Here is a 27,198-nt window from a genome sequence, read left to right on the forward strand (position 1 = left end):
GATGTTCAGGCTCCCCAAAAGTAGGTAGAAGTATGGAGCAGATTTTCCAACATGTCCCTGGAATATGAATGGACGCTTGACAAGCCAGCACTTCCCTGATACAAATTATTGCACCAAGTAGCTCAGACATAGGCAACAATGTCTACCAACGCGGTTTCAAAACCAGAAATGTCACCTTGAGTTGTCACTTGGCTTTACTATTTTGGAGCTATGCTACAAGAAATGTGAATGTAGGTGGGTTGTCCCACTGATCAGGACATTCCTTGATAACTACACACGAAGCCATAAAATGAAGGCAGAGAATCTGTACCTTTCTCAGTTGGTAAACTTTAGTAATCCCAACAATAGCTTGTTTTATATTTATAGGGAAAAAAACTAAGCAGTCTTTATAGTAAATTGCCATGTGTGTGAGATTAGTATTGTGCATTTACTACAGTTAAGAAATCCAGTGCCAGGAACCCATATAGGCACAGATGTTTTTGTCCCAGCTGCTCCACTTCCCATCTGGCTCCCTGCTTATGGCCTAGAAAAGTAATGGAGAATGGCCCAAAGCCTTGGGACTCTGTACCCAAGTGGGAGACCCAGAAGAAGCTCCTGGATCCTGGTTTCAGCGTGGCTCAGGACTGGGCATTACAGCCATTCGGGGAATGAACCTGGGGATGGAAGCTCTTTCTCTGTCTCATTGCTTCACTCTGTAAATCAGTCTTTCCAATAAAAATAATTATTTTCTTTAAAAAAAGAAATATCAGAATAACTAGATCACCTCTTCATGGAAAATGACTTTATCAGTAGGAGTACAGTGCTAACGTACAGTTCCTGTGCCTTGGATTTTACAGCTGGATCATTCACCAACTGTCTGGATCAGCAAGCCTACCCTCACTCTTTCCAAGGAGGTCATTTCATACATCTGTGAGTTCATTTGATCATGAAGTCACATTCTGCATTTCCTCTTGAGATCCTCTAACCTCCTGTACATTTTTTAAAAGATTTATTTATTTATTTATTTGTTTATTTGAAAGGCAGATATACAACGAGGAGAAGAGACAGAGATCTTCCATCCGTTGATTCACTCCCCAAGTGATCACAACGGCCAGAACTGTGTCATTACAAAGCCAGGAGTCTGGAGTTTCTTCTGGGTCTCTCACACGGGTGCAGGGACTCAAGACTTTGGGCCGTCCTCAACTGCTTTCCCAGGCCACAAGCAGGGAGCTGGATGGGAAGCGGGGCCACCGGGATTAGAACCAGCACCCATATGGGATCTCAGTGCGTGCAAGGCAAGGACTTTAGCTGTTATGCTACCACACCGGGTTCCTCTTATACATTTTTAAAATTTGAAATGTTAATATTAATTCTTTGGGTTACAAAATTCTTTAGCTTTGACAAATTCATAGTATCGTGTCTACCATTATAGTAACATTGTTTCATAACTTTAAGAAAATATATTCTTGTGTTTCACCTAGTAAATGAGAGAATCTTTCTTCCATTGGGTGACTCACCAAATGACCAAAAAGGCCTATACAGAGAAAATCTGAAACCAAGACCCTAGGAGATTCTTTTGGGTCTCCCACACAGGTGCTGGGATCCAAGGAGTTGTGCTATTTTCAACTGCTTTGCCAGACACATCAGTAGAGATGTGAATCATAAGTGGAGGAGCTGGGACTTGAACTATGGGATGCTGTTGTTGCAGATGGTGACTTCAACAGCCACACCACAATGCTGACCCCCCAAACCACTCAGTTTTTGGTAGTGCTGCTACTGCTAGAATTTTGTTTTTCAGAATATCCATTGGAATAATTAGGGTACAAATATTAGTTGTATGTGCTTTTTCATTGAAAATTTATCCATTAGCTTTCATGATTTGTTAGCTCTTCAATCACTAAAAATATTCCATTATATGGATTAGTACAACTGGTTTACTTCCTGACTTTTTGAAGGACATTTCAGTATAGGATGAATGCGAAGAAATCTTCTGTAAAGCATTTGTGTTTGTTTTCCTGTGGACATATATTTTCATCTTATTTTGGTAACTTCCTCAGACCATAATTGCTCTAGATTACAAGACAAGTGTATGTTTAGCTTAATAAGAAAGGCCAATGTGGCTTCACTATTTTGCATTCCTGTTAGTAAAAAGAAGGTGCCTTTTGCTGCGTATTTCACCAGCAATTGAAGTTATTATTTGTTAGATTTTTGGCCAATCTAATTAGCATGTATTTAAAAATTTATTATTGACTTTCAAGAATCCTTTGAACATCTTATACACAAGTACTTCATTAAGAATGTTTTGCAGATATGTTTTCCCAATATGCTTTTCTTTTTATTCTCTTTTTACAATATTTATTTATTCAAAAGGCAGAGAGACAGAGAAGGTGTGTGTGAGAGAGACAGTCAAAGGGAATGAGTTTTTCTACACTGATTTATTTTCCAAACGGCTGCAATAGCTGGATCTGGGCCAGGTCCAAGTCAGTATTCAGTAAATTTATCCTGGTCTCCCACATGGCTGGCAGGAATTCACATTCTTGGACCATCTTCTGTTACCTTTATCAGCATGAAGCTGGAGCAGAAGTGGAATAGCCAGCACATAATCTGGTCTCTGAAATGCTAGCACTGCAAATGCCAGCTGAACCTGTTGACTTCTTGTTCCTTCTCTTAACAATATCCTTGAACAAGTCTGGAATCAGAAAAACAAGTTGAAGTACAGTGCTGATATTACTAACTCTATAGTGTTAGGAGAGTTACTCAGTTTTCTCTAAATTCATCATATACAACAAGAGAATAGTAATAATTCTTTAGAATGAAATAATGGACACAAAATACTTTTAAAAAGTGTGCGGAGGGGAGAATAGAGTGGGGAACTGGAGGGAGAACAGAGAGAAGAGGAGGGAACTTGGGGGAGGGGGAAGGGAGAGCCCACTACCAACTAAGCCATATCAAAAAACAATTTTAAAAAAGTGTGTAGTGCACATGCCTAATAAATATTAATGATGATGCTGACAGTAACAGTGATGACCAACTGAACATATTCAGAGATGAACAGAAAGTATATTTGCTCATCATACTCTAAAGGCAACATTGAAAACTTTTCGTTACTGAGATCCATTTCATTCTCTGTCAAATTCATCCATTGAAATAAGTAATTAATGATTTCAGTGTATTTAAAATTATTTATGATTATCCAAGTTTGAGAGATTTTCATCGTTCTTCAAACAAACCGTATATTCAGTAATAGTCATTTCCAATCCACTTCCACTTTCCATTTATTTTGTATCTGTATGTATTCACCATTTATAGATGGTGAATTATACCACATGTGATCTTAAAGAAAAAAAGCAAGATTTTTTTTAAATTTTTTTATCAGAAAGGCAGAGTGACAGAAAGAAAGAAAGATCTTCTATCTGCTGGTTCATGCCTCAAATGGCTGCAACCGCCAGATATGAGCCAATCTGAAGCCAGCAGCCAGAAGTTCTTCTGTGTCTCCCATGTGAGTGCTAGATCCCAAGGCTTTAGACCCACTTCCACTGCTTTCTCAGGCCATAAGCAGGGATCTGGATGGGAGGTGGAGTGGCTGGGACATGAACTGGCATCCATATGGGATCCCAGCACTTGCAGGGGGAAGACCACCCAATTGAACCATAATGCTGAGCCCCCCATATGTGATCTTTTGTGACTAAATCTACATTACCTTCATATTTTCAAGTTTCATTTACACTTCTATCAGCACTTAATTCATTTTTATGGTCAAATACAAGTCCATTTTATTTAACCACTCACCACATCAAAGTCAGCCCAAGTTGCAGAAAATAATGTTAATAAAAGTCCCACATTCTTGTGTAATCCACATATAATGAATGACCAGAGAAAGCATAGAAAGGCTGGCCGTGATCCTCTGGTGTGGGACACTGACAGCCCACCCTCAGTGGAGAGCATTCCGTCAACTCAGCAAAACTTTGAGCCCACAAAAATATGATGAAGGTTGGCCAACTGTCCTCACTGCGGACCATGAATAGAAGGCTGCTGGTAAATGGTAAGTATTACTGACTTTTAAAGATGATCTGAAAATTTCTGTATTTTGCTATCAATCTCATTTTACAGTCGTTCGTTCTGCTGTTGACAAGCACCATATTTTTTTTTCTGCAGAAAGTCACGTGTCAGTCCAGCCCAAGAAAAAGTAAACTGCTTTAGGAAATACAAAATTAAATTGAGTTCAGATTAAGTGTGGTCACTGGGATTTTATTCTCTCCACTTGTTTACTTTACAGTTAACATTTCTCCTAGATAATCTCATTTTGCTAAATCTCTGGAGCCAGAATCTGTTTTCTTTACTTTGTTGGATTCCTGCCAACATGTTCTTCTGAGAAATCATCACAGGTTTCCTTCCCAATGATGGAGCACTCATTTGTTATATTCCATCTGCAGTGTACCTCTGCTCTTCAAACATCCTTGAGCTACTTTGCAATTGTGCATGCAGCTGTGTGTTTCAGCTCTCTACAATTGCTAAGTGGATCTCTTTCCTTAGTTTGCAGGGTCATCTCTATGATACACTATACTAATAAAAAGAGAAATTGCACATGAAATTTCAAAGATACTCTTGGTTCTTTACACCTCTTGTTGACAAATTACAACCTTTCCTCTCATACTACTGAAGGACTATGTCATTTCATTCTACTCTAAACATGCAGAAAACAGAACCGTCAGCAAGTTTCTACATAAAAATACAATCAGACTTACCATATGAAAGGTTGCAAGATTTTTGAATATCAAAATAACAACAAAAATACTGCTTAGATTAGTTGCTTTTCTGAAGGCTGCCAGGAACAAAAAAGAAAAATAATTTTGAGTTTGAACAGTATTTACTTTTCCTTTTTTTTTTTATTAATTACATTGCATTATGTGACACAGTTTCATAGGCTCTGGGATTCCCCCAAACCCTCCCCCAACCCTCCCCCCATGGTGGATTCCTCCACCTTGCTGCAGTATTACAGTTCAAATTCAGTTGAGATTCTTTCATTGCAAGCATATACCAAGCATAGAGTCCAGCATCTTATTGTCCAGATAAGTTCAACGGTTTCTTGGGGAGACAGTCTGATGGCAGAGCTGGCAGAGTATCATCCCAATCAATTAAAAGCCATAACATAACATCAACAACAATTTACAACATTATGGAATTATTTGACATGGTATTGAGTAACCAATATGTTAAAAAAATGCAATGTACAGTATTTTCTATGCTGTGTGTGAGGAATCATGAATATGGACATATGTTTTGACCATGGGAAAATTTGATTATGAATTTTTACCTTAACGGTCAAATTTGAGCTGCTATAGATAATCTTTGCAATTTCCTTTCTGCTTACAAAACATGTCTATGTGGGCCAGCTTGGTGGTGCCTACCACCATCCCGTATGGGCAGTGTTTTGTGGCCTGGCTGCTCCATTTCTAATCCAACTCCCTAATAATGTACCTGGCAATGTGGCAGATGACGGCCCAAGATCTTGGGTCCCTGCACCCATGTGGGAGACCTGCAGGAAGTTCCTGGCTGCGAGTCTCAGACTGGCTCTTCTCTGACCATTAAGACCATTTGAGGAGAGAATCAGGAGATTCAACATGTCTGTCTCTCCTTTACTCTCTGTAAATATGCCTTTCAAATAAAAAGAAATTTTTTTAAAAAAAACCTCACACATATGGTTTCAAACACCAATGGATGCTTCAGAATTTCAGAATATTTGCAGCTGCGTCCCTGGCTCCTCTTCCCACGAGGCTCTTAGTGGCATTTCCAGGTCCTGCTGCTCAGCCTTTGTTCTCCCTGCAGGAGGGCATAAACTGTCATGTGATTCTTTTCTGAAGAGGCCACATCTGTCCAGGAGTGCTTCATTCTGACAACTGTATTTGCTGTTCAGATCTTAGGGGACTTACTGTTTTCATGTCCAGCACGCTGACTATGCTTCAGTCATTGGGTTTCTTTTCCCCTAAAATCGCTATTGGAATGGATTTTTAAAGAATATGCATACTTATAGCATTCATGTAGTTTCCTACCACTTTTGGTTTACTTTGTTTTCCTTTGCTTTTCAACCCACTTCCACCTACAGAGCAAAGTTAGGAAATGGAACTTGCTCATTGGAATTCTGGCGGTTTGGCTGCATCATGGTCTTATTCACTTATTTGTGTGTTGTTAGCAGAAAAAAGTACTATGTCCTGTTAATGAGGCCAAAAGCAATGACTCATCCTGTATCTGGAAGTGCTGATTTTACCCTCGTGGGATTGAGAGCAGAAACCTTTCTAATCAACACGATCAGTCTTGCTACCATGGAGACAGAAAGCCGGGCATCATAGGTAGTGGGAATGCAATGATACTTCAATAGTCCTCGGGGGCAGAAGATACCGCTGCCAGCAACTCCGCTCTCACCCACTGCGTTTGGGAACCAATTTCTTGCCCTAATGAGGGTTTTTAATTGTGAGTCACAGAGGCAGGTCAAGCATGTCTTCAAAACTGTTGTTTCTGCCTTTCATTTCTCAAATTTTGCCTTGGCAAACTTTTATAACAATGTTACTTACTGAACACTATTATTCTTCTTAAAAAATGATTCACTAAGGAAGTTGGTTTTATTGGGAAAAGAAAATGTTTCAATTCTAAACCTGAAAAAGCACCTCGGTCATCCTCTCTCTGCTCCATCAGTGATCCTGAGAAATTAAATCCTGTTTTGTGTTAGAGTTCTATTGCTATTTTCAGAGTTATTTTAAAAAAGCATTTATTTCTTTTTATTAGAAAGAATGAATTACAGTGAGAGAACAAGAGACACAAAGAAAGGTCTTCTATCTGCTGCTTCGCTCTGCAAATGGTCACAACGGCCAAAGCTGGGCCAGTCCAAAGCCAAGCATCAGGCATGTCTTTTGGGTCTCCCGTGTGGTTGCAGGGATCCAAGGACTTGATCCACCTTCTGCTGCTTTCTTAGGCCATAAACAGAGTACTGGATTGGGAGCAGAACAGCTGGGAATCGAACCCATACGTATATGGGATGCTGGTCTTGCAGGTGGAGGCTTAGCTGTGCTGTCCCACTGGCCTCAATTAGCAGTGTTCTCATTAACTTGTTTCTGTGTGCCATGACCAAGTAACAATGGTTTTTCTACTTTAGAGATTCTTACAGATGGTTATTTTTTTTTTAATTTTAGTTATTTTTTTTTTTATTGGAAAGGTGGATATACAGAGAGGAGGAGAGACAGAGAGGAAGATCTTCCTTCTGATGGTTAACTCTCCAAGCGGCCGCAACGGCTGGAGCTGAGCCAATCCAAAGCCAGGAGCCAGGAGCTCTTCTGGATCTCCCACACAGGTATAGGGTCCCAAGGCTTTGGACTGTCCTTGACTGTTTTCCCAGGCCACAAGCAGGGAGCTGGATGGGAAACGGTGCTGCTGGGATTAGAACCGGCATCCATATGGGATCCTGGCGCATACAAGGCGAGAACTTTAGCCACTACACTATCACGCCGGGCCCTACAGATGATTATTAATAGCTTTATTATTTAAAAGTTCTTCAGGGAGGAAGGAGGGTTAGTGCTTTAGCCTAGACAGTTAAGCTGCTGCCTGTCACACCAGCTTTTTATATGAACACCACCAGCTGCCCCAGCTCTTGTCCAGTTCCCTGCTAGGGCACCTGAGAAAGCAGAAGAAGATGGCCCTAGTGCTAGGGTCTCTGCCACCCATGGAGGAGACCTGGATGGAATCACAGGCTCCTGGCTTCAAGCTGGCCCAGCCCTGCTTGTTGCAGTCATTTGGAAGTCAAGCAGTGAATGGGAGATCACACTTTATTAAAACACACTTCAAAAAAAAAAAGTTTTGCTGCTGCTGGCTTCATGAAACGGGAGGGTAAGCAGCCATTTCCAATGCTGACATCCCACGTTCAAGTGTGTCAAGTTCCAACATAGAACATAGCTACTCCCCCAGAGCTGGAGTCGGGGAGTCATTGCATCCTCCCCGGGCAGATCTCCGCGTGAGAAGCAGCTTTAGCACTGAACTTGGATGTGACTCTTCAGTGTTCAGTAACCTTTGTGGAGGATTGCACACAGATTAGTGGTAAGAGTGAGAAGGTTATGGTTCAGCAAGACTTGGCTGAGTATTTTGGACCATGTCTTTGTTGCTTGTTTCAGCAAAATTTTGGCCAAGAAGGACAAGGTTGTAAGTCAAAAAATAATTTCCTGGGCAGACAATGGAATGCAATGGTTGAAACTCTGCTGGGGGTATCTTCATCCCACATCAGACTGCCAGGTTCAAGCCTCAGCTAACCTACTTCCTGATCCAGTTTTCTGCAAATGTGCATGACGGGTACAAAAGGTGATGGCTAACGTGTTCCTGACGTTCATCTGACACAGTGTGGCTGTTTGGGGGCATTTAGGGAGTGAATCAGTGGAAGAAAAGGTATCTTTCTCATTGTCTCTCTCTTTTAAATAAATAATAAATAGGTCAATAGGTAATAGAAATATTTTTAAAAGGAAAGTAAGAGCGTCATAGTTTGCCTAAGGAAATTTCTACAGTCTACTCAACTGAGTAAGTATAGCTCTCTTATTAACAACAGGCTATTTTAAGGGTTTTGCTCCAAACAGTTTCTTTTACTTTCATCGATTGGCCAATTCCATATTCTTATTCTTTATGGTTTGCCCTGTCTCAGACATTTCTTACAGTATGGGATCAGTATGGAATCAAGAATCCTGGGCTCTGAGAGATTACCAGCTAGGCCTTAGTGCAGACACTTGCTTTCTTGTGTGTAAGAGTATAACCAGGACACATAGAAGTGAGAGTAAACATTTTTTTAAGGAGGGTTTATTAAAAAGCTAAGGGGCAGTTCACACTCATTCAGAGATGAGTGTGGACAACCTCATGAGGGAGACGTTCTCCTGAGCCTGGCTGGGGTCATCTTTTGTATAAGGTGGGAGTGGACTGGGCAGAACTTGATGTGAGGCTGTACTAAACATGTTGATGTTTAACATGGTATGATGCTGTCTTCTATGGTGCATGATTTGACACTGAGGTTTAATTTTGTTTTTTGTTTTTTTTTTTTTGGAAAGGCAGATATACAGAGAGGAGGAGAGACAGAGAGGAAGATCTTCCTTCTGATGGTTAACTCCCCAAGCGGCCGCAACGGCTGGAGCTGAGCCAATCTGAAGCCAGGAGTTCTTCTGGGTCTCCCACATGGGTGCAGGGTCCCAAGGCTTTGGGCTGTCCTTGACTGTTTTCCTAGGCCACAAGCAGGAAGCTGGATGGGAAGCAGGGCTGTTGGGATTAGAACCAATATCCATATGGGATCCCAGCACATCAAGGCGAGGACTTTAACCACTAGGCTAAAGTGCTGGGCCCACTGAGACCTAATTGTACGGTGAGCAGTGGGTGCCACGTCCTCTGCCATGCTGAGTCAGTGTGGAAGATGATGGGGTCTGGGCAGTGCACGGGCAGTCCTCTGCTCATTGTGCCTTGCTGACTCCCTGCCTACTGTGCATGAACACTACTGTTGCGGGGTGTGAGATCACACCAGACATATCTAAGGTTTATTAAGGAGTCTTTATTAATCAAGCTTGGAGAAAATAGAGCACAATAGCAAATCACAAGTCCATACAGCAACCCACTCAATCATAATCCAATCATAATCCTAAAAGGAACAAATGGTCTTTATCCTTAAGTCCATCCATTCAGCTGAAAACCTAGGTCCCAGCTTCCCCAACAATATAAGTTATGCTAAGAGACATGCTACAAATAACCTGGACACACTTACAAAGAACCTGGACACACTTACAAAGCTGCAGACATTCACCTTTCCCTGGCTTCTGTGCCCACACTACTGATAGGCCTCACTCCTCCTGGAACTCCAGATAGTACACAGACCAGAAACAACATTATTATAATCATTGCCTCATCTAAGCAGAAAATAGGGACCATGCTCAGGGGATCACCTGTCCTGGGTCAGCCAAGAGTCGAGGTGCCAGAGTAATGGAAGCTCCTGGCCAGAAAGAGAGTGAGAGCTCCTGCTTAATGGGCCTTTTAAAGGGACTTGTGAGGGGAGTGGTTACACGACCGTCCCCTCTCAGTTGATAGGTGAGTCACAGGTGGGAAGGAGCGAATACCTAAGTGTTGTGGGCTAAAGAGTTGATCAGTGCTCGTTGGGATGGGCAGGAACAGGAACTGGGCTGGTAGCTAAAAATGCCTAGACTAATTGGACTTGTCTGCATCCAATATCCTGTCTAAATTAGGACATGGGGGAAGTGGTTGAGGATGGGTTATCATTCCATTGCTGTTAGGACCCACCTTCAGGACAGAGGATAGGGGACCCAGCCAAATTTCATTTGCCCACTATCAATGGGTGCTGGCTATCACAGGCTGCACCCCATAACACTAGGAGGCCTGCTTCAAGATGGTATTCCCTCTTACTGCAGTAAGTTCTAAACAATTTAGCTGTGCTTCACAAAGAGCTTTTCTAATGACATTTGAGAAATTCAGCCGTCAAGTGGGAGAGTGTGAGTCACCCAGCAGTCACTGATTCCTGCTATTGTTGAAATCATCATTAAGTCTTGAACCATCTCTATGGTAGGAAAATCCATAGCTCACTGTTTGGTGCAATGCTGGGTTTTGTGTTAGAAGTAGGTTCTTCTTGTTCCAGACACCTGCTGGCCATCCCTTAAGTAGGACTGGGAGAGTGTGCTGCAGCTCTTTTTAAGTTTTCTGTGGTGCAAGTTTCAATGTTTTATGATGACTCTTAAGTAGTCAACAGCATTTTTACTAAGGATAGGGATGTTTCCACAATACAGCTTTCCCCAAAGCTTAGTCAGGTTTCTGATCTCTGGGCTTCCACCATGTCCCAGGGACAAGAGTCTGTAATTACATTTTTATCTCATTATTGTCCGCAGGTCAACTTGGGATTTCTTCACTTTCTCCCACACTTTTCTTTTAAGTTAATGACTACATCCTGAAGCTATTTGAAACAATAGGCTTAGGCGGAATGTAAACACCCTTAATCTGACTTTTGTTCCAGGTCTGAGTCACTTTGTTTAACTAAGATAAAGCTAAGGACTGGGGTTGCTTAGAATTGTTTCAGTCTTGTTTGAGTTTTAGAGTCATGTTGAGTTTCTAATTGTATAAAACCAGAATGCTCACGGGATTCTTTCTGTTCTCTTTCATTGTTGCTTGCAATTGGTCCGTTTGTGCCTCAGTTATTTGCTCCTTTAATAACTTACTAACTGCTGTCAGGAACAAACTACCACCACCAGTACTGTAACTCAATGCTTCAGCTGGGCAGGGACTTCCTTGTTGTTAACCAAGTTTGCAGGTCTGTGAACCTGGCATAGGGTAAGTGACAGTCACTCCATCTTTCGAGCCTGCTACATCAGTTTCTGCCATCCGCTTAGCAGTTGCGCACGTTTCGGGGGTCAGCCAAATGAGCATCCCTGTACCAATTTCTAGGATGGAAATAAACAAATATCATGAGTCAGCGAGCTAATAAAACAAGTCTGTATCTTGTTCAGCAAATGGAATTCAGTGGGCCTTCCTGACTGGCAGGTGACTGCTTCATGGAGATTGGGGGACTTTTGGATTGTCACTGTGGATGACTGCTGCACAAGCCCCTGCAATCCAGAAGCTCACGATCTTCTACCCTATAGCAGTGAGGAGGGCAACACACACCTGCTTGGTAAGGTGCTTGTTGAAAAAAGCCTACGTTCCGCTGACAAAAACATAACCACGAATTGCAAAGGACCTGGGACATGTCCTCTGTTATAAAGCAGCAGTTTCCCTAGAACAGCATGGTTATCTAGTGATGGATTAGCCACCTGCTGCATCCCCTCTTTCAGGGTTAGTTCCCCTTTAGATCTGGACACTGGAATGCTAATTTCCTATGGTACTACTCTGATAATCACCCTATGGATTCATCCTTGTTGCTCCTTTCTGTGTTTGGGTGTCTCTATCAGCCACCTGGATTACTGTGAACATTCTGGATTGAAGTTCTATTATTGCTGTAACAAATTGCCGCAACTTAGTACCTTGAGACCCCTCCTGCTGATTTCCGTACAGGCCAAAATGCAGGTGTTGGAAAGGCTGGATGCGCTCCTGGGGCCTCTGTTCTGTCACCTCTCCCAGTGGCTGGAGAACCCAGTGCCTTCTTCCTTTCTACAGACTAGCAGTAGGGCAGCTTTGAAAATGGCTCCCTCTCCCCACTGTCTGTTGCTGCAGCCCCATCTTCTTCTCTGGTTTCCTGCATCTCCTGCTCCCTCAGGAGCACACGGGTAATTATAGGAGGCCCTGGATGAAACTGGACATTCAGTTTCTTGTCTCCCTGAATTTTTCCCTTCAGTGTTCTTGCAAACTCGATCAACACTTCAACATCTATCCTGTGTGATTACAGTTATCTTCCCTAAGCTCCACAACCTAGCTTTTTAATGTTTGTTTTACTTTCCTAGGATCAACAAGGGAAAAGAAGGGTTGACTAGAGTGAGAGATACTATAGTAGCATAACATCACATGGCTATAATTATTCTATTTTCAATAATTATTATCCTTAGTCATTCGTTGTTTTTCACTTCTTGCCAGTTACAATTCACAGAGTAAACCTTTTCATCGATATGTATGTATACAAAATGCATAGCATAGTGCTCTCTAAGATTTCAGACATCCACCTGACTAAAGGGGAACTAACCTCATGTGTAACTGCCTTGCCTAACCTGAACTAAATCCAACTATTGATTTGTTCAATACCAGCACTTAAACAGATGAACAGGACAGGAGAAAAACATCCCACAATGTTGACTTGTTGTAGTGCACTGTATCACAAGGTTTTAATGTACATTTTGCTAATGGCCCATAATGCTGAGCATAGTTTCCTGTGTTACTGGTCAATTATATATGTTTTCCTTGGGGAAATATCTGTTCAAATATCTAGGCCATTTTTTTTTGTTTGGGTTGCCTGTCTTACTATGAATTGATTTTTAAAAAATCTATGCTCTGTACTGTATGTCCCTGTCAGACGTAAGATTTACAACTATTTTCTTCCAGTGTGTGGATTACTTTTCATTGCCTCCTTTAAAAAATATTTACTTGTTGATTTAATTTATTTGAAATGCACAGAGAGAATCAGATCTTTAATTTGCTGATTTAGTCCCCAAATACCTGTGAAAGTCAAGGTGGGGCTAGGCTGAGGTCAGGAGCCTGGAACTCAATCAGGCGAATGTGCAATAGAAGGAATCTGGAATTGGGAGTGTGGTTGGGATTCAAGTCCAGAGACTCCAAGATGGGATAGGACATCTCCCAGCATCAGCTCAACCACTGTGCCAAAGGGGTCCCTTTCACTTTCTTGACAGTATTCTTTGATACACAGAAGTTTTTAAAATTTATGTTGATAAAACTCCATTTTAAAAATTTTATATTATTTATGCTTTTTGTGTTTTGTGTAAAGAGCACTGATTTATTTAATACTCCAGAAAACAAATACATAAATACAGGTGCACATATGCAAATCAGATATCACACCTTGAAAGACATAATGGAAAATGTAGAAAGCATCTATAATAGTTTACCTACTCTTTGATTCTCCCATAAACTAAACATGAAGATCAAGTGGGGACAAAATTTCCCCAGTTAAGAATGTGTGGGAGCAAGAAGAGGAAGACTAGTAGTCAGCTCAGAGACAGGAACTGGTGAAACCCAGTTCTCTAGCAGGCAGCCACTGGAAGCAGGGCGCGCTGATTTTGAAAAGAGCAGCAGAAATTGGAAGGGTCCTTTGGCAGATTTCAGTTTAGGAATCAATACTGTTGGAGCTTATGTACTCTGAAAGCAAGCAGGCAGAGGAGCTATTTCAGGATGAAAGCCCATACGAGGTAACCAGGAACAGGATGAATAGGACACGGGAGAAAAAAACCTCATAAACAAGCAGATGAGAAAGAAAAAAAAAAATCCAGGAATTTCCAGCAGATCAACACCATGAGGAATTTTTGGCATGACTGCAGCCATGGAGCATATAACCACCACCTTGCTTGTTAGGTCGCCCTGGTGGTCAACCCAAATTTTTGGGATAAGCACAGTCATTAAAGTAATCTGCCGGGCTTGTCAGCCGCCAGACCCTGCAGGTTCCCTTATCTAATGCCTGGAATGTTGATAATTCTTGAGAAAGCCCAGCTACACCTAGGTTAGCAGGAGGCCACCTTTGCTCAGCTTAAGATAGGGCCACTCATGAATGAGTTTGGGGGTGGGGTGTGAAAACCCAGGCTCACAGCCTTGACTGAACATACAATAGAGTTTTCTGGATGATTTCATAATTAGTGGCAGCATCATTGCTCTGTGGATTAATTGGCTGATGTACATGAATTTTTTCTTTTTAATATTTTTGTTTTGGTTTTTATTATTTAATAACTTTTTAGTTAGAATAACAAAATATTTATGAGGTTGTTCAATAATTTTAAGATTATGAAGTGGACTAAACTGAAAAGCACTGTGCTAGTTTTCATCACTTTGTCCTGTTTCCATTAAACTTTTCAAAAAGATTTATTCACTTACATATTTGGAAGGCAGGAAAACAGAGCGGGAGAAAGAGAGGGAGAGATAGAGAGAATCCATGTATTCCACTCCCCAAATTGCTGCAGTGGCTAAAGCCAGAATCCCCAAATTCCTTTCTGGTCTCCCACATGGGTGTCAGGACCATCTTCTGCTACTTTCCTAGGTGTGTTATCAGATGGGAAGCATAGCAACTTGGACTCAAACTGGCTGTTTCATGTGAGATGCCATTTTACAAGTGGCACTTAATCTATTGTACCACAATGCTTTCCCCCAAACTGGGTTTAAAATTACAGTTGCTATTCTATTTCTTGGGATTTCTCACTCACAAAATTGGCTGTGTATTGGAGAGTATAAACTGTCCATTTGTCAAGTTTTCCTGGTAATTAGATTCATTCTTATGTTTTTCTTTCTCCTATCACTGTTAAAACCAGTGTGACTGCTAAGGGAGATTACCAGAAATATGGATCCTTCTGAGTTCCTATGTAATTCATTCTGATCAACAGTTTGGAACTGACAATCCAGGCTCAGTAATTCCATCAGGACTCCCCATTCCCATTTAAGGCTCTACTTAGCCTAAATAATGCAGATGATCTCTGATTTAGGACTTTTTTTTTTTACCAGACATTCTGTAGACATTGCACTTAGAATGCTGAGTGATCATGTTTTCTGAGTCTAGTGGTAGGCAGTAAGGTAACACTTGCTACATAGAGAGTCAGTAGCAAGCTTTAGTATAATTAGCCAGTACCTAAAGCCCCACCCCAGGGTTAGATCAATGCTACGCAGGGCCAACTTATCATATACAGCTTATTTTTCTTAAGTTTCATTTATTGTAATTGAAAGTCCCAATCAGAGAGAGAGAGTGAATAATCGGGGTCTTCCATCCACTGGTTCACTCCCATCATGGCCACTATGACCAGAGCAAGGCGAATCTGAAGCCAGGAGCCAGGAGTTTCCTCCTCACTTATCACATGGATGCATCTTCTGCTGTCTTCCCAGACACAGTAGCAGGGAGCTGGGTCAAAAGTGGAGCGGAATATGGGCTCGGCAGAGTGGCCTAGTGGCTAAGGTCATCGCCTTGATCCCATATGGCTGCTGGTTCTAATCCCGGCAGCTCCACTTCCTCTCTATCTCTCCTCCTCTCAGTATATCTGACTTTGTAATAAAAATAAAATAAATCTTTAAAAAAAAAAAAAGTGGAGCAGAATAGAGACGAACTAGCACCCATATGAGATTCCAGGTCACAGGCAGAGAAATAGGTTGCTATGACACTGCACTGGCCCACATCATGTGCATTTTTGACTTACAGCATTTTCAGCTTAGAAGGAGTTACTGGGATGTTACCCCATCTTGAGTCAGCAGTCCTCCATACAGAAGAATAACCTCAATTACATCTTGAAAGTGGGTATGTTGATGCTCAAGAATAAGCTGAAAAAAATAACAAAACCAGAGACCTCGACAGCAAAGTTTTCCTACAAGGGTAAGAATATCTGGAAAAGAAGACAATCATGTATTAAGAGCAAGAAAACCACAGCATCCCCCAAATTGTGAATAGCAGCAATATTCCGGAATCTTCTTCCACTGATTCATCGTTCTGATGGCATGGTGGAAGTGTGCTGGACATGAGCTGAGGAAACTGGGATCTAAGATAAAACTTTGTTATTTTGCCAATGTTTTGCTATGAAATTTGTCATTTTGAGTGAGCTGAAATATGTTTAATCTGTGCTAATTTCTGCCCTGTAAACTCTTTTTTTATGAGGTCAAAATTGAATAGATGACTCAGTATTTTTCTCTTCTCTGAAACTCCATAGGAAATAATCCTAGACCTGTATAAAAATATTGACTAAAAGAATTCCTCCCTAAAAGAGAAAACAACAACAACAAAACAAAACAAAAAGCACGGTTAATGTAGGTATTTATAATAAATTTTGTATCATTTAGGTGAGTGTAAAGTGGTAGCGTGAACAGTTATGCCAAGGAGCATATTTGTTTAAAAACTTTTAATTAATTAATTCTATTTCTGAAAGGCAGAAAAAGAGACAAAGAGAGTCGGACAGAGGGACAGTGATATGTCATTTGCTGCTTCAGTCTCCAAATGGCCTCAAAAGTCATAGTTGAATCAGGCAAAGAGAGGTGAGGGTTGCTGTTTATTACTGTCTTGGAAAGGCAGAATTATTAAGACAAGGAGAGACAGTAGGGTCTCCATCTGTAGGTTTTCCCTCCAAGTGGCTACAATGGCTGGAGCTAAGCGATCTAAAACCAGAAGTCAGGATCTAAGAGCCAGGCTTCCAAGGCTTTGGGCCATCCTCTTCTGCTTTCCCCGATCACAAGCAGGGTGCTGGATGGGAAGAGGAGCAGCTGGGACACAAATTGGCACCAATATGGGATTCTGGCTTATGCAAGCTGAGGACTTAGCCAGCCATTTTGCACCATTTTGCACCAGGCCTGACATGAGAATTCTATCTGGGTTGGCCCCTGAGTGTCAGAAGACTTTACTCACTGCTTCCCAGCGTGCAATGAGCAGGAATATAGAATTGAAAGTGGGGAAAGGACTTGACTCGAAGCTCTCCCTATGGAATCTGGACAGCACCGTTAGCATCTTAGCCACTGGCTTAAATATTATTTGAAATGATATTTTCTTATTATATTTCAGTAAGTGAAAAGAGCAGGTTTCAAAAAAGAATATATATTATTACCTTGTTTTTGTTTTATATATGTAATTGGAGAACAAGCTATCCATTTTCTATTCTGCTAATAGAGGATGTAAGAACAGAAGACATCGAAAATTTTAACACCAGTGGGTGAAACATTCTTTGAACATAACAGTGCTGGTAAGCTTGAAGGAGCAGAAACCAAGAATGAGAGTGGATGTTGATGATTGTGAAACAGTAAAGTATTTTTTTTTCTGTGTGCTGGAAGAATTACTATTTGGTTTTGGGAGGGAATGACTATGAGTACTTTCAACAAATATGCTTTGTAAAACTGTGAGCATTTGGAAATGTGGTATTCCATGTAGGCATTGGTTAGTTCTCAGCAACTTCATATCTAACCAAACTCCCTAATAATAGCTTGGGAAAGCAGCCCATGATGACCCAAGTGTGTGGCCCATTGCCACCCATGTGGGAGACCCAGACAGAATTCCAGTCTCCTGGCTTTGGCTTGGCCCAGCCCCAGCAGCCTTTTGGGGAGGGAAATAGTGGACAGAAGATCTCTATCTGTTTCTTGCTCTTTCTATAACTCAGCCTTTCAAACAAATTAATAAGCCTTAAGCAAAACAAAACAAAAACATAATAAACAAACAAAACCCAAGCAGATGAATAAGGAACAGATGATGGGATTCACCCAGAAGAAACACTGAGGCTTCCTGTTGTTGAGACCTGGAGCTTTAAACTTCCTCTGCCTCCTTCCCTCTATCCCGATTGCCTTCTCACTCTTTCCTGCCAAAGGGCATCAGAAAGAACATCATCAAGCAGACCATACTGGGCAAGGCCAAGCATGCATCTCCTGCCTTCAAGTTGCAAACCCTGGAGATGACTCTTGGGGAAATGAGTAATGGTTTGGATGGTGAAAAAGTGTGACTTCTCCCATAAGAGGGCTGTACTTTCTGGTTTTTAACACGTTTCTTTGGCTTTAGCATGAGTCATGGACAGGAGCCATGTTAGGAGCTAGGTAGAAGCCCTGTACTGCCACCTTCTAAAAAGGGGCTCTTTCCTTCTGGGAACATTTTCATCACAGTAGGCCTTGGCATTGTTTCCTTGTGTTCCTGCTTCCTGCCATTTAGGAAATCCAGTTTCCCACTCACATATCTCTAATTGTGAGCCAAATGCATGCTTCCTATTTTAACATGACTGTTCTGTTAAACGTCACATACATGTGTACTTCCATATGTGCCTATACTGAACCTTTGTAGAGTGGAATGTATTTTTTTTTTGTTTGTTTTGGTTTGTTTTTCAAGAAAGGGATGTAGGAATGTGAACTTGCCATTTTTTAAATGAGTCACCTAAGCTTTATGTTCTAGAAATAGGAATCTGCACAGTACGAACATTAATTCCTTTGTTTGGAGGTGATGAAAGGGTGTATATTGACACACTCTAAAAAGCAGATAAAAGAGGAAGGTAAGGCCTGTGAATTAAGGCTTTTCTAAGGTGAGGGTGAGGGGCAGACATTGTGGTGCAGCATTCCACATAGAAACACCAATTTGAGTCCTAGACACTCCACTTCAGATCAAGTTGCCTGCTCGCGCACCTGGGATGCAGGAGACACCTGGGCCATTGCCAAATGTGTGGGAGAATGATATGACATTTCTGGCTCCTGGCTTCAGCCTTTTGAGATTTGAGAGTGGCCATCTGGGGAGTGAACCAGTAGATCAAAGATTTCCCTCTCTTATTCATTCTGTTGTTCTGCCTTCAATTAAATAAAAAAAAGGTAAAAAAAAAAAAAAGATGTAGTGATTAACCAACTCTACTTCATTGGAAGTTGTCTCTGAATCACACATGATGAGCAACAACTGAGTCAGAAGGATACATTGTGCACATCACACAGCCCCATCACAAGACACTTAGATAAACATTCTTCCCACACAACAGCAGGTTGTTTCTTCAGACAGCTTCTAAAGATGAACCAAGGGCTGGTTCTTCTGTTCACTTGGCTGGGCAGGAATTCAGTGGGTGGATCCTGAATGAGACTGTTGATACTTTACTTGGTTGCTTCTCCTTGCGCACCCCTTTTCCACATGGGTAATTTAAAGTAATAAAAAAGGAAAGCAGCACTGAAGGATACTAATCATTAAATGTATTTCCGGGTATCATATGCCCTTCATTATTTGTTGTTGTTGTTGTTGAAGTTAGGGCAGGGCAAAGAGGGTGAGTAGGATGCAATTTTGGCATACTGGATCTTTCTTGTAACAAAAGTTCCTGGAAGAACTTCAAAGCGAATGAAAAGCCTAAACTTTCCTAATCCCAGACAGGTATGTGATGAAAGAATTTATAAGCCCTGGTGGTGCACATCAGAAACACAATGAGAGGATATCAGATGAGATTGAATTTCGAGAAAATAGCAATCTATTCCCCAACATTTTATTATTTCACAACTGTCATTACACACACCACAGAATAGTCACCTTAAAGGGAACAATAAAAGCAATGTGTGTTTTTTTCCTAAATTTCAATAGATTCTTATAATACCCCATGTTAATTCGCAAACTTCCTGGGGTGGGAGGGAAGCAATCAAAGTGAACTCTGTTTAGACATCCACTGTTTCTTGAATATCCATGGTGGCGCTAACCCTTGTTCTGTGAAAGAATACACTTTCCTTACTATTTAAAGAATGTGGAATTTGTTTTCAGTTTTTGAATGTCGAAAGCTTGTTTGTCATCCTAGTGGAACTTTCTCTTCCTTCCTCTTTCCTTTCTGTTCTCCCCTAATCCCCAATGACCATGATGTAAGAAATTTACAACTCCCAGGATTGCACAGAGGCAACTCCTTTAAGTGTTGAGAACCTCAGCTTTTCCAACTATAAAGCAGAAGAGCCAGTGATTCATTTCTGCAATCAGGCATCGATTTCTATTAAGCAGCTAGTGTGTTCCAAACATTGCTAAGAACACATCAATGAAAAAGTAGTAAAATAGCCCTGCTGTCACAGCATATGTATTTTACTGGAGCAGACAATTGATAAGTAAGAAAAATAAAATGAGAAATGTAGTACGTTAAACACTATGTATTAAGGAGAAAAAAACATCAAGGAAGAAAACTATGAAGAGTTCACTAGGAGAGGGAGTTTGAAATATTGAATAGGATTCATGGTAAATGAAGGCATTACTGAAAAAAGGTAACTTTATCTTGTAAAGGAATAAAAAAAATGCAGGAGCCAGCCACTGGGGTCTCTGATGAGTATTTCAGGCTGATCAAAACACAGCCCCCATTTCAGCCCACGCGCCCCTTGGTGGGAACCTCAACCCACCTAAGATACCCCCTTAGCTCCCCAACCGGGCCTGTTTCCAGTCATAGATCACGCGTGCAGCTTGGCTCAGCCCCTGAGATCAGCTTAGAGATCAGGTAAAGTGAGGACTAAAACTTGATCTTTGGATTCAATAGCTTTGTTGTCATCAGTTACCTTGAGAACAACTGTTTTGTGGATGGAAAAGGGCAATTGGAATGGGTTATAGAGCCTAAGGAAAGAAACTGCAGCCAGCAAATACAGGCAACTTTCCCAAGGAGGTTGGCTACAAAAGAAATGAAGACATTGGTGGGGCTGTCTACCATAGTGGATGGGACACATTGAATCGGGCAGAGTTGCTAGCACAATGTCTTTGAGTGTTTGCAGGATACACATAGGTACACACACAGATGTTTTGGGTTTTACCAGAGCTCTCTCCATTGTAACAGGAGAAAAGGCAGAGTGTGAAGACAAAGACACAGAAATAATTTCATTTCTTGTAGTGAAGCAGGAAACAAGATTATCACCTAAATGAAGATGAGGGAGGGAGTGTTGGTAGTGGAGGAGAGCAAATATTGTCTGAAATAGTTGGTAGAAAAGTGGAAGAGAAAGAACAAAAGAACTTAGGATTTGATTCAGATCAGCCTTAAGAATGTATGAGGGGGAGATGAGTGGCCACACATGTATAATAAGCTCTGTTGAGATGGTTGTGTGCCTTCTCTTCTGGTTACATTATGCCTAGGAGTATGGATATGGGCCAGGAGTGAGGCACAGGCCCTTCTCTACAAGTGGAGTCGATCTGTAAGTACTGCCATCATGAATAAAGAACAGATGAAACCAGAAATGATAACTTTTACACAAAACACCCAATTTTAAAATGTGGGTAACTCATTAAAAAAAACTGTAAAAACACTTTTTATGGTTAAACCAGACATGTTCAACTGCCATTGTAAAGTAGTAAATGCCTTTAAAATGTAAATCCTTCTGGGGTAAGATTATGATTAATCTGCTATCAATTTTTCTCACTTGACTCTGCAGAACATTGCAGCTTGCTTTCAAGCTCTGCTTTCATTGGACAGAAAAACATAGATGCTGCAAGGACCTCATGCCAGTGTCTCAGACCAACACGGCTGATGACCGTGCACTGTTCACATCACAGGAACACACTGATCATCATTACAATCTGTGTCTAAACTTTTCACTTTTTCAAATCTGACAAAGGAGACCACAAAACTGTGATGTATTTGTAGAAGTCAGAATTTTATTTAATTCAATTGTTCAAAGGTTGATTCATCTGTTTGTACTTACATTATATATGACTTAATTCACATATAAACTTGAAATTTTAGTGATGTAAGATACTTGTGGAAAATTTTCCTAGATATACTGATTTAACTCCATTTCATTTTCTCCTTTTTCTTTTTGTTGGATGGCACTATTCTTCAGTACGTCTGTCATCTTCCCAAGACATTAGAATATATGTGTATCCTTATCAATAACAATCATCCTATATGAAAAGAGCAGCCTACAGCAAAATAAGAGTTATATATTTCCTGAGTAAGGAATAGTAACAATAGCAATATGATATTAATTTCAGTGATTAATATTACAACTGCTACCATTTTATATTCATTAAAGATTATTCCAGGCCACTGGTACCTATAATTTCTAGTTTTCACAATACGCTTATAAGATTAGTATGTATATTCTTTTACAAATATGAAACAGGTTCAGAGGGAAGAAGCAATTTGCTCAGGTATCAAGACAATAGTAACATCAACCCAGGACTATCTGATTACATTTTGAGGCTCCAATAGTTCTCATATATGGTTTAGTCTCAGTTCTCTCAGTTTAACAACTATTTAATAACAGTATCTCCCTTCTGGGTCCTAGTTTGAGTTCAGAGCCACCAGAATGACTATAATGACATTGTCCTTCAGTACAGGAGACAAAAATAAAGACCTTTCTGAAACAACGTGGTTAGTAGTAGCTCAAGCAAGCTGTGCGCACTTTCTACCAAACGCTGATGGTGGGGTTGATATTCTCAACTGCACTTCAAAGACTGAGAAAGAATCAGATCGGCTAAGTAGGGGAAAGATGTTCCAGGTGGGGAACATAAATAAAACAGCATAAACAGATGTGTGAGAAAAGGTGGTGCTTTTAGCAAATGGCAGTAAGTTGAGCTCTTCTGTCCACTTAATTCACCTGCATGTGGACTGAAGCACGTACTGGTCAGTTTTGAGTTAGAAACTGAAAATGCTAGCAGTGAAGGACAGATGTCAGGGCTCACATTTCCAGGGTTCTGGGACTTGTTAGTAGTTAGCTATTTTACTCTCAGCACATTTTCCCAGGAGAGACCATGCTTTGGTACATATAGAACATTCAACTTGCCATTAACACCAACTGCAAGTTGTGATGTGCTCGGTGAGACTACAGTAGCACAACGCCTTCAGCACTGGCTAGCACGATTCAAGCATTAAGTATAGTACCTCTTTGTAAGAAATAAAGATGGACACATTGTCAGCAGAAATCACAAATTTATTAACTCTTAAATATATCAATCAGTCATTTACCATTATGGCAAGAAATATATACAGTGTCCCATGGTAAACTGCAGTGTTTCAAAATGATATTAGAAGATCATAAATGTGTAATTCAGTTGTGGCGTAGGGAACAAATCACAATGTCCTCATGTCTTAGTGTGGAAAACAAACTTGATCTACAATAATACTTCAACACCACATGCTGTTAAAAGTGTAAAAAAAGAAAACCACTCTACAGCTAATTTTTTAAAAATACATGTATGCCACATATAGCCGCTTCACACAAAGGTAAAAGAAATTAAAAAGAGAAAAATGAGGCCATTACTTTTTCACAGATCTCATTGGCAGGTTAACATGGCTCAATACATTTACTGTATATATTTTAAATATATAATTGTCTTAAATTGTGTAATAATTATCAGAAAAGCTTCAACCCATCTACCATACATCCACTAACAACAATATCTACAGTGATTAGTAATCAACAAAGAAAGGTGAAATGAAGGAGGGCTTTTTTTTTCTTTTGCCTAAAGCTTAAAAAATAGGTTTCTAAGGGCCATGGGTGACTAACCTTAGATTAATGTCCATGGAGATTCCATGCACTATAGAGCATTTCAAGGAAGAGAGAAAGCCTCACAGGAACTGAGTCAACAGAAGTAAAATGAGAATCACAAAGCCCAGAATGTTTCCCTTTTTTTTTAAATTTTAAAGTTGAAAAATCACAATTCCAAGGAGGAAGGTGATACTCTGATCCAAGAGAGAATCTAAAAAAACACAAAAGTCAAGTTTGGAACACTGGAAAGAAAGAAAAACATCCTCTCTAGCTTTAGGAAATGAGCTAGTGATGGTGTAGGAGGAGCCCTAGCATTTTGCAAGGTGGAAACAAGTGCATCTGAGCAAAATTCTCATCTGTGCTTGGCTCTATTCTCGCTGGGCAAACGCCCCAGTCATAGTACATGCTGCAGTGTCGGTAGGGACTTCCTTGCTTCTATTGTAGCTCTAAAAATTGGGTTCCTTAGGACACCGAGGTCCAAACTACTGCCAATTCTGGATAAAGCACCTTTAAAATTCTCTTGAAAAAAATGTTGCTAAGTCCTGCAGATGACAAAAGTGAAAGTTTCCCTTCCAAACGCCTTTTTATTGTATTCTTATTAAGTAAGTTTCCTTTTTATTATTTGTTTACATACCACTAGCCAAAAAAAAAAAAAAAAAAAAAAAAGAAAAAGAAAAAAGAAAAGAAAAGAAAAAGAGAACAATGCTAAAACAAATGCAAAGTCAAAGTCAAAAACTAATAATGACATAGGGTACAATGAAGAAAACAGCAGAGTTGAAAAACAGGGGGAGGGATTTTTCAATTAGGCAAATTCACCAGAATAGTGAGTATAGATGGAAAGTGATCAAATTTGTAAATGATTTTCCCAGTTTACAACAGTTTGACCAAAAATGACATGGCTTTAGATGGAAACAAACAAACCGATTCTTGCTTCCACATTCATAAGTGCTTCTGTCCATCTATCAACCCTTTTCAGTGAAAAATCATTCATTTCAATCAGGTTCACACCAGGAAACTGAAAGTGTGTATATATATATATATATATTTTTTTTTTGTATATATATATTTTACTTTAAAAAACAAACAACCAAAAAACCCCCAACAAGCCAAAAGAGATTAACAGCAATGAGTTTCAAAAAACAATCTACATTTCTTTTACGAGCTGTCATTCAGAGAACAGTAATATTTGAAGTCTGTTACATCTTGGCATAAACAGAAACATGATGAACAGCTTGTAGAATCTGTCTGACCTCTCCCTGTTGTTTGCCAACAGTGATTTACATTTGCATGGAACATCCCCTTTGTTGAAATGTAAACAATGTATAGGAAGGAATATATGATAAGATGATGCATCACATATGCATTACATGTAGGACCTTCACAACTTCATGCACTCAGAAACATGCATGAAGAGCAGGAGAGGACGGGCCAGGGTTACCATCCGGGTGCCTTGAGAACACAGAACGCAGAAGTGGCACTGTTGATATTTAGCTGAAAAGAGAAAGGGGGAGGAGGAAATAAAATATATTGTTTTATAAATTAGTACCAAATTTTCTCGCTATACATTTGACCAGGCTACAGTTTTCAAACTCAGCTAAAGAGACTGAAAAAAATCACATACAAAAGATCACTGAATTGGGCCCAGTGCGGTAGTGTAGCGGTTAAAGTCCTCACCTTGAACATGCCAGGATCCCATATGGGCGCTGGTTCTAATCCCAGAAGCTCCACTTCCCATCCAGCTCCCTGCCTGTGGCCTGGGAAAGCAGTTGAGGACAGCCCAGAGCCTTGGGACCCTGCACCCATGTGGGAGACCTGGAAGAAGTGCCTGGCTCCTGGCTTCGGATTGGCTCAGTTCCAGCTGTTGTGCTCACTTGGGGAGTGAATCATTGGATGGAAGATCTTCCTCTCTGTCTCTCCTCCTCTCTGTATATCTGATTTTGTAATAAAAATAAATAAATCTTGAAAAAAAAAGATCACTGAATCATTGCAAGATAAAACGAGTACAGCGTCAAAAATAACATTAACATAACAGTATGATTTGTTTACAAAAATTTGAAGTTAAAAATACAGCACTATAGCTGCAATCAAATCACATTATGAAAAATAAATATGTATTTACTGGCTATATTATCTATATTATCGCTTGGTTGAAATAAACCCCAAGTTCATCCCAGGTTGTGTCATTATTCTTAGGATCCTTGGGAAATCAGGCCTGAAATTCAACTCACAAGGACTATAGCTTTAAAAGTAGAGGAAACATGGTTATTCTTATTTAATTGGAACACTGTTTTTAAAGCAACAACTGAGAGCACTGCTTTTTAAAGCTCTCAATACAGTGTTTTAAACGGAGAAAGCATTCACTATAACAGGACACATATCTGAATCCTTGTTTAAGATACAAATCTTTAAAAACAAAAACACGGGCATGAATTTAATTACAGTTAACTTCCAAGTATCCTTCTGGAATTACCCATTTTGTGGTTTTTTAGTTTTGGCTTGATTTCTCTTGTGGCCTGTTCTCATGGTCAAGAATGACTGTAGTGAGTCAGGCACAGCAAATTAATTTACACATTAACCTTCGCCAACTGCTTGCAAGAACTGCAACCTCTTGAAAAACAGTAAGGCATCAAAGGACTCTAAAACTTGGGATAAATTAGGTCTGAATAATTGGAGTGTTTTCTGAAAATGATTGGACATAACTGACTTCTGATGTGAGAACTGGAGGATTCTAAAATGACAAAATCCAAGTGTTGACAGCAGGTTCTTCTGTTGTTTCTGTTTAATACCTTGAATGTATTAAGAGGTATGCTACACAAGGCAGGTGAACATTAGATTCAAGAGCTCATGCAACATGTTATGAATTTTCAAAAACCCCGTATGCTTTTTCATTGTATATAATACAAGATAAAACAGCCTCAAAAGGGAAGAAAAAGAGCCATGCAGCTTTTCAGTCACGAGCTCCAATCACATAATATCATGGAGCAGGATGTTACTTACAAGACCCATATGTGAATGGTTTGCAGCCTTAGATGTTTTGCCACAAAGAGGTGCCTCCTGAGTAGTTTTCTTTCCCATTTGGAATACAAGGTGGCCTATTAAGAGAAGCCCCATTTAAGCCAGTGGGCATAAAATGAAGTTGTCTTAAATAGGCTCTATCTCATTACATGTGAGGGAATTGAAGCGAAACCTAACTCCCTCATAAGGTATGAATGGAATACTTCCAATGATAACCAGCAATTTGTCCTGTACTTCTTTCTAGTGAAAACCATATTGGACACAAAAATTGGAGTTTTCTTAATCCTTTTTATCTTTCTCTTAATTATACAGTTACTGATTTAGGGATGAATTTTAATCTACTGTCGTTTGTTTTGGTTTATTTTTGTCCTCACTAATCCACTGTTTCAAATCCAATAGTGGTATGTAGTCACTGAAGCTACAGAGACCTTTAAAAACCACTTTGGTGGGTCATTAGACTAAAAAATCATGATGTAATCTCTGGATTGAACTGACACACCATCTCAACACTCCCAAATATTGACAGGGTTCCAAGTGGGAGAATTTAGAAAGAGATCAGCAGTGCATCAAGCCTGAGTCTGAACTCTCCTTTTTTCCATCTTGCCCCACTTTGCTGATCTCTCCTCTTCCCATTGTTCACAC

At 40.3% G+C, this 27,198-nt stretch overlaps 1 protein-coding gene across 11 annotated transcripts in view; it reads right to left on the reverse strand.

Moving 5' to 3' along the window:
• Nucleotides 1-24,606: 24,606 nt before the first annotated feature.
• The window catches only part of CAMK2D (calcium/calmodulin dependent protein kinase II delta), a 267,307-nt gene continuing 264,715 nt past the window's right edge, over nt 24,607-27,198 (reverse strand). For 9 of the 11 annotated variants that reach the window (XM_036495017.2, XM_036495016.2, XM_058666953.1 and 6 more), the window contains 2 exons: nt 26,539-26,633; nt 24,607-25,032 (listed from right to left, as the gene is read on the reverse strand). In XM_036495017.2, the coding sequence (XP_036350910.1) occupies nt 26,567-26,633 (67 nt within the window). In that variant the 3' untranslated portion in view covers nt 24,607-25,032; nt 26,539-26,566. The remainder of the gene's footprint in view (nt 25,033-26,538; nt 26,634-27,198) is intronic. The other 2 variants (XM_004594515.3, XM_058666954.1) reach the window with 1 other exon arrangement.

This window comes from Ochotona princeps, chromosome 7, assembly GCF_030435755.1.
Source record: "Ochotona princeps isolate mOchPri1 chromosome 7, mOchPri1.hap1, whole genome shotgun sequence".
Classification (NCBI taxonomy): domain Eukaryota; kingdom Metazoa; phylum Chordata; class Mammalia; order Lagomorpha; family Ochotonidae; genus Ochotona; species Ochotona princeps.